Source organism: Xenopus laevis, chromosome 4L (assembly GCF_017654675.1).
Source record: "Xenopus laevis strain J_2021 chromosome 4L, Xenopus_laevis_v10.1, whole genome shotgun sequence".
Lineage (NCBI taxonomy): Eukaryota > Metazoa > Chordata > Amphibia > Anura > Pipidae > Xenopus > Xenopus laevis.
The window spans coordinates 58,291,765-58,300,914 of record NC_054377.1 but is presented as its reverse complement, the minus strand read 5'-3'; the positions used below and the strand labels follow the sequence as shown (position 1 = coordinate 58,300,914).

General features: G+C 36.1%; 1 protein-coding gene across 1 annotated transcript; it reads right to left on the bottom strand.

Annotated features, from left to right (window-relative positions):
* Positions 1–1,406: 1,406 nt before the first annotated feature.
* Positions 1,407–8,830, bottom strand: gabarapl2.L (GABA(A) receptor-associated protein like 2 L homeolog). Its single transcript, NM_001096281.1, is given in 4 exon segments — positions 1,407–1,966; positions 3,590–3,762; positions 6,346–6,401; positions 8,796–8,830. Coding segments are annotated over 4 exon segments (354 nt in total). The 5' UTR covers position 8,830; the 3' UTR covers positions 1,407–1,875.
* Positions 8,831–9,150: the final 320 nt, after the last annotated feature.

Below are 9,150 nucleotides of genomic sequence, written 5' to 3'. Positions count from 1 at the left end.
AGACTGGAATATGAATTGGAGAGGCCTGAATAGAAGGATCAGTAATAAAAAGTAACAATACATTTGTAGCCTTACAGAGCATTTTTTTTTTTAGAAGGGAGTTAGTGACGCCCATTTGAAAGCTGCAAAGAGTCAGAAGAAAAAGGCAAATAACTATAAAACTATAAAAAATAAATAATGAAAACCAAATGAAAAGTTGCTTAGAATTGGCTGTTCTGTGAAATAATAAAAGTTACCTTAAAGGTGAACCACCCCTTTAACAGATATTCAATTTGAATGAATATACCATAGGGACAGGTGCTTGATCCTCCATCCCTTATATACGTTGAAATTTGATACTGTTGCCTTTTAGGGGTTTCCTTTTTACCCAGATTAATATTCATGGATTTTTTATGAACTGTCTGATATTGCCATTGATTGATACACTGACAAATATCCATTTGAATGTTTTCTAAGTATTCCCATTAGCTCCTAGGTTTGTTTTTGGACCTCTATTATTATCTGGACACTTTTTGGTTAAAAGGACTTTTGTAAAAATACATTTATAATGGTGGGTTGGGTTCTAATTTGTTATGCTATTTTTTTTGTATTAACTATGCTTATTTTTGGGTTTAAATGTATACACTCACATGGTACCCGTATGCTTGAAACTTTAGGCAGCAAATACGTGAGAGCTGATATAGAACCGAGGACAACACTACAGAAACACTACATTGTCAAGAAGAAAAAATGGCACATATCCATATCCATAATGTGGAAATGTTGTTAAAAGGTGAGTGCCATACCATCCAATAACCCAAATGGGGGTTTCTATACATCCAAGTCTACGTTTGTGATCTATGGCATAAAATGTCTGTGTGGTAAAAACCAAATGGCCAAATAGGGACAGCAAATTGAAACACAAATCAACCACCAGAAGGAATGAGAATCTGCCAGTGGCTATATACAGGGGCGTATCAAAAGGGTGCTGGGCCACCCGCCAGAACATTTTTTTGAGGGTCCGGTTCACATAAGCCTCCTGCTCACTCCTCTCTGCAATCCCCCTCCCCTGCTGTGTTGTTGCTCCGATATGAGCTATTAAAAGAAAAAGAAAGCGGCGTGGAGGTGAATTTGAAAGGGCAAATACTTATTCAGCTTTACCATGGAATAAATAACCTTGGAATTAAGCATCGTACATGCATGGAAGTACAGCATTCTAATCAAAAAGAAAGTCATATGATGCCTATATTCTTTTCAATAACTGGTCAGTATTACAATTAAACACGTACAGGTGAAAATAAAGAGATGAAGAGCATCCCTTGTATATCCAATCCACCATGCCCAGCTAACTATTCAATAAACCCTTGCTTTTGTCATTTAAATGTCTTGCAACATCTCACACAGATATGCAACAGAACACTTTATTATATGATAATATTGTAATTTTATTTGATGGATTTTGTAAAGTTGGATTGTTACATACCAGTAAGAGGACAGTTATGGATTAATGGTATAATTCATCCATGAGTTTATGAGCTATATATATATATCTTATGAAAGCGGGCCTAAAATAAATCCAGGAGTATTCTGAATAAAACAATGTTCATTTACTCAAAATCACACTTTCTGTTATGTGTAAATGGCATCACATAATTGCTACTAAAGGACTGTTGCAATACCCTTTTAAAGCAGCAATGTTAAATGACAAACAGAAAAAGAAAAAAAAATAATAATAATTAAATTACATTAAGTTACTAGCCTAAACACAAACATGAATATCAAGACATAGGCATCACTAAATTGTATCCAGTTTTAGTGTTTCCTAATGGATGGGAGTATATGTGTGGTGTTAAAACAAAACCACCTATTTACAAGATTCACAGGCTGCACTTAGTCTCAAACGCCAAATGTGTTCTCTCCACTGTAGGCCACATATAAGAATCCATCCTCGTCTTTTTCTTTCTCATAGAGTTGTCCCATTGTTAGGCTACAAAAAGAAGACAGTAAAGTCAAAACATATTTATTTAAAAGGAATGCCTTGGATGATTTCTTGAACAAGCATAATATCCAACACTATTGGGATCTTAAGATCTAGTAGTATGGATATACCAAGGTGAGTTGACAGCACTCCAAGTAAGTTTTGTGAAAAAGAGATAAAAGTTTATTTGTTATTCCAACGTTTCGGTCTTCCTTGAGACAAAGGTCTCAAGGAAGACCGGAACGTTGGAATAACAAATAAACTTTATCTCATTTTCACCATATTTTAAGACCTGTGAGTGCCTTGCTTTACATGATATTTTTCCTTTTTCTATATAAAAGGGTATCATTTGGAAGGCTTGAATTTGATGGACTTTGCTCTTTTTTCAACCCAACTTAACTATGTAATAATGGATACTATAACATTTTAATATGTCACTTAATTTTACATAAAATATTATAGTAAACAAAAAACAAATATATACAAAGTCTGACCTTGAATAGAATATATATTTCTAAGCAACTTTTCAATATACTTAAATTACAAATGGTTTGTAGTATATTTTATCTGTAAATGTAATGGATAACTGAAAGCAGTATGTGTTTAGTTTAATTATATTCACTGCACTGTAGGTTCCGACAAACCTGGAGGAAAACTGAATTCTGATACATTGTTTCAAGACCCAGAACCAGAGAACAGAATGGGACAAATGAAAACTATTTAAATTAAAGCTCTCATTACAAATTATTTTAAAACAAACTTGATTTTTTTAATTAGTGTATAATGGAAACTTTCTCAGAATTACACTTTCCTTTATGATGTGGAGGTCCCCTTTAAAGGAGTTGTTCACCTTTAGGTTAATTTTTAGTATGTTATAGAATGACAATGCTAAGCAACTTCTAATACGGTCTTCATTGTTTATATTTTATAGTCTAGTTTTAATTATTTGCCTTTTTCTTCTGCCTTTTTTCAGATTTCAAATGGGGGTCACTGACCCCATCTAAAAAATAAATGCTATGTAAGGCTACAAATGTATTGTTATTGTTGCTTTTTTTACTCATCCTTCTATTCAGGCCCTCTCCCTCAGACCCTTTTTTTTGGTCAAAACTCACAAATTCAAAAATTGGGCATAATCCAAACTCAATTCGAATTTCGAGATTTATCAAACCTTTACCCTGGGAATAATTCTAATTCGAGTACTGGCCACCTAAAACCTGCCGAGTTTATGTATAAGTCAGTTAGAAAGCGGTCCAGTGACCCATTTGAAGATGTTAATAGCCTTCCTGATATTCAAGTTTTTTTTCAGAGAAAAAAATAGATTCCAGTTTAGTAGAATCAAATTTGATTAGAGTTTTTGAGTCTGTAAAATTAGTTAGAGTTTTAGACGTTTCTCAAATAACCTCCCAATCGAATTTCGAGTATATTCGAATTTATTACAGAAAAAAAATTCAAACCTTTGATAAATGGGCCTCTATGTAATGCTAAGGAAATTATTTACAGATAGACATTATTGTAAGAAAATGTAATACTTTTTTTTCAAGACATGTCTTAGAATTCCTTAACAATTTCCCAGGGAGTATGTTTAACCTCAGATATTTTGGTGCCAGGATCAAAAAAAATAATCCCACTTACCTAGACTGTGGCACAGTCTTGTCTACAAACAAGAAAATTGCTTTCTCTGATGGCAACTGAATCCGTTTTCTGATTATCCACATGAACTGGGCCACAGTAATGTCGGATGGAACCAGGTACTTCCGTTTATCGATATCTACAATCTGGGAGCCTGAAACCTTTTCCACAATGACCTGCAAAGTACAATAAATGTTACAACATGTATAAAAACCTATAAAGATTGCCAGATATAAGGCTTATGAAGCTAAAATACATATATATATATATATATATATATATATATATATATATATATATATATATATATATATATATATACACAGAAAGAGAAGAAACAGGAAAGGCTTTCGCTATTTCAGTTATGTTAAAACTGTTGTTCATAAATGCTTTTAAAACAATTTAAGTCAATGCGTCAAATGCTTCATAAATTCTCTGGAATGTATTTACTATTTGCCCATTCCTGTCTAATGCTGCCATTTTTTTGTACTCTAATAAATTCACAACTAGAAAGGGAGGTTATTTTAGAAATAATTTAGAATAAACATCTAATATTCGATCGAATAGGAACGATCGGAAAATTCAATTCGTATTTGGTACAAGTTTTTCCCTCCGACAAAAACTCGAACATCATGAAGGCTATTAACATCTCCAAATGGCTCAACAGACCTCTGCCACTGACTTATATATGAACTCGGCAGATTTTAGGTGGCGAATATACAAATTAGGATTAAAATTCAAATCTGTGAATGACACCAAGATAAAAATCGAAAATTCTAATTTAAAATTAATATTCGACCCTTAATTAATCTGCCCCTTGGTGTTTACCTGCTTAAAACTAACTGTTAATTTGCTGTGGTTGTATGACTTTTCCAATTGTCAGGGCCCCTTTAGCTCATAACAAGGTTACAGATATAGGAAAAAAATCTGTGTAATAATCATTCGGCCAAAATTTTAAGAATATCTTAAAATATCAATTAATACATTTTAACCTCAAATCTCACCCTAATTGGCAGCAAATACTCTTTCTCACCAAGTCTCACCCCACTGTCAGTTCTCCAAGTTCCCTGAGGGGGTTGGTACCTTTGTTTGGGAACCACTGCTGCAGTCAGAAGTATTCTGTGAAATTGCAATTAGTCTTTATATTGTGGACTTTAAATGATTTACCATTTTTGGGGAAGCACCTCTCAGACTTATGGTTCTAGGCCAGAAAGTGGTTAATAGGAAGTCTAATAGTATGAAGATTAAAAAATAAAATAAAGAATGTAGATCAGTTTAAATGTTTCATAAAACTGGTCCATCTGTAAAATTCCTTTTTACAACTGGCCTCACTCCCCACACTAACTTGCGTGTAAATATTAGATGGTTCTGCGTCTTGGATGCCTGACTCATATCCTACCTTAATATTGAAAACATGAGCTGCACACCAAAGGTCTTTGCACACACCAAAGATCCAGACAAAGGGAGATGGAGACCCCAAAATGTTAGTTGGTTATGACAATACAAGGGTTAATAACCCACAAAGGCCTTTGGTGTGTGCACCTTCTGTTTTCAATATTGAAATCTGTAACATACCAAACATTTATTTAAAGGTGAACTTCTCATTTGAAGATGTAAAGGTGGATAAAAACAATGATAAGTTACTTTTTATGCATTGTATAAATAATAATCCAATATAATTTATATTATTTTCTCAAATGGATAAAAGTGGCTACATCAGAAAGCACAGCCATCTTTGTGGGAGCTGAGCATTCATTTGTCCAATGTAATAAGGAGTTGAGATTCTTGAAGATTATTTTTGTTTTTTTAAATTTGACTTAAAACTTTGCAGATAGAGATAAATATTTTATTATATGAAAATAAACATTGTGGAAGTGCAGAACTTTGTACCAATTATGCTTGCCTTGGACACTGTATGGTTATACACAGCAAACACTGAACACAGACAAAGGATATAATAAACCCATTCCTTAGAAAAAAAAGAGCTTTGTGAAAACACTGAAAAGGAAACGCTACATAAAGGCAAAGAGTGCAGTGTACTGATGTGACTCATTTCGAATGTACTCCTTATTAACAAGACAGCTTGATGAATAATAAATAACCAGCACTAAAAGCAGTAGAGATTGATGAGTGAAAAATGTACATGGCAGCATTTCTTCAAACGAAATCAATCACATCTGTATGCTTTAAAGCTGTGCATTGCCTAAAACTGTAACAGACCTGTTGGAAGAATACGGATGATATACTGTATTTTTTCACAGCAATACACAGAACTGTACCCATTTCTTATGCCACTGAAGTCCAGTAAAGCATTTCTGCCTTATCATATTTAGGGCATAAGCAGTCAGGCTTTTTACTAGCTACAGGCTGCCAGACAGCAGTTCAGTAAAGTACAGATTTCAACTGATATCAGTATATATCCCACCTACACACCTTAGTGTTCAAATGGAATGGAGAGAATATATCTCCTACATGAAGAGCTGTCACTGTGAACTGGAAGTGGCATCACACCACAGACTAATCAGATGGGTAAGGGGACAAATTGTGCAATAAATTTAGGGGCGTGAGGGAGGTACCCAGTTACCCGCAGACTAAACTAAATATTAAAACAATCACAATAAAGTGAAGTATGCATTACCATGGAGGACTCAAACTATGGTGTATACCACACTCCACTAATGTGCGACTGTTTGTAGCTCCTTTCCAACAACAATTATAATTAATCATTCATTATAACAAAGAAAGCTAAAAATAGTTACCGGAACCCGATCTGGATACTTGGCTCTGATTTTTGCCGACTCCACACACCTGTGTTCTGAAATGGCAAGATTAAGTAACATTATTAAGTGTGTACTTTTAAAAAAGTATTTGTGCTTATGATATTCATTTTACTTTGTTTACTTCCTTAGTGTGATACAAACAACAGCCCATTTATGTGCTATGAGTAAGATACCACATATCTATATAATGAGCTACTTGTTGTACTATTTATAGCGGAGTACGAATACGCTTCAGGGCCTTCTGTACAAAAGAAATCGACATAACTTCTTGCAGATCATGTGGTAGGCCATATTTACAGCAAACAGACCTATTTCTAGCAAGGCACATACAGTTCAAACAATGACAGACAGCTCTCACCAATGACATGTTTCAGTCTGGTGCGGAACCAAAAAGAATTGTGTTGCTGAGAAATAATAGGTATTGCACGAAAGTACTGACAATTTACTACAACCAAGGTCATGCTATGCTATTACAAAAATGGTGCACACAAAAAACAAACAACAATAATCTGATCCTTCGTGGATAAACTGAACTTAAGTGAACATAATTATACTTTATGCTTATGGTCTAAAAGCCAGTCCTTTGCCAGGATACTTTTTTGCTTTGGTGCTCCACAATTTAAAAAGAAAACTACATTTTCCTCCATTCCCTCAACAGCTGAGCTGGAGGAACAATGCCGTTAGTTGTAGTTTGTAAAAAATGTAGTACCAGTGGTTGTAAACAGCAAAATAAGGGATGTGTGGACAGGAAAGTTAAGAGAAAAATAAACAAGCATATGAGCAAGAGGAGGAGCATTCTTTCTACCGTGAAGCAAAAGTACCATAACCATTAGTGACCAGTTATGCATTCGTGTTTATTATTGTTAAACTGTACATTGAAGGTATTTAGTGAATAAAATACCCCTTATTGTAAAAAAAACAAGGATAGTATAAGTTACCGAGGAGTTTTTTATGCAGGTTATGTAAATTCCTAATATCAACATATTTTGCAACAGGGGGTACTTTATTCATCATAATTATAATATACACGTTTCAGTGAGTCATGTGACAGAAATGACATCACTAAGTTCCGATGAGAACTGATAACATCACTAAGCACGGTTTATAAGGATATCATTTACAGGATATTCACGGCTCTTGGGTATTATATACATTTATCATTTTTGAATATACAGTAACTGCATCTACTTCATATAAAGTAGCGCAGAAACAAAAAAAAAATCTGTTTTTGTTCAGACTGACCTTCCCCTCCCCCCAATTTCTGACATTTTATTCATCCTCTGTAACGAACAGTAACACCAAAAAATGAAAGTGTTTTAAAGTAATGAAAATATCATGTAGTGTTGCCCTGCACTGGTGAAACTGATCTGTTTGCTTCAGAAACACTACTATAGTTCATATAAACAAGCTGCTGTGTAGCAATGGTGGAGATTAAAACAAAGGCTATATGGCACAGGTTAAAGGCAGTGGCACACGCTGGAGATTAGTTGTCTAGCGACAAATCGCCTCTTCTTCGGGCGACCAATCTCTCCTAAGGCTTTCCCACCGGCTAGAATGTAAATCGCCGGCGGAATGGCACTCAGAATGCTTCAGCTTTCTGAGGTCGCCTGAAGTTTCCTCGTGAGGCAATTTCGGAAAACGAAGCGCTGCAAGTGCCATCCCGCCGGCAATTTATATTCTAGCCGGCAGGAAGGCATTTATGGGAGATTAGACGCCCGAAGAAGAGGCGATTTGTCGCTGGGCGACTAATCTCCCCCAGTAGCAGCCTAAATAGTGGATAACAGATAACACAGTGTATCTGCTGTGCTTATCTGCTGTAGAACACCATTATGTTCTACAGAGCCTTTTCACAGCAGTTTATTAATATAAACAATAGTAGTGTTTCTGAAGCAAACACATCAGTTTTACCAGTGCAGGGCAACACTACATTATATTTTAATTACTTTAAAACACTTTCATTTTTTGATGATACTGTTCTTTTAAGATCACGCAGGGTTTAATTACAGGGAAAGAATAGGGGCCCATAGACAATTAGAAAACAAAATGCAGTGTTTGGGGTCCAAAGATCAAATCCATGAGATGTAGGCAATGGGTTAAAGGGGTAGGTGTTATTATAGGAGCGGGTGCGACTATGGTGGGAGACAAAAACAAGGGTCACTTATGGGGTAGGAGTGTTTTAAGTTGAGGTGAGAGGACAAAGACAGAGTCGGGAGGGTACAGTCAATAACAACAAACAGCGGGGGATGGTAATAGGAGAGACCAGATGGAAGGGGCAGCTGTACGAGGTGTAACCCGTGCCTGTAGGGCGGGGGCGACTGAAGGTGGCTTGCAGCGGCCGGTTCAGGGCATACAGCCTCAACTTCGGATAACGTTGCCTGATTAGTAACCTAATGGTAACGGGTCGCCCCCATAACTTTCCCCGGTCTCACCCAGCGAATGGTCTTCCTTGAACATCCACTTCATGGTACCGACCGATGACAGCGACGACAATAACAATAGGGCGGAGCCTCCTTCTGACGACACTTCCGGGTCAGGACGGCTGGGTTCTCCAGCGACTCCCATTATGATTATCAATCATCACTTGGGCGGGGCGTCGCCGGTTGACACTCTCAAAACAAAAAGTCCTTTCTCTGTAAAATACCCTGTGGGGATCCGGGGGCTATAGGAGCAGCTGCTGTTTGTGTGATGGTGCGCTCAGTAATGTTCTGAGGCAGTCTGCTCTTGTTTGGTAAAATATCGACCCTAGAAGTTCTTGTAGTTAGATTTTTATGGGGCAAATTTACT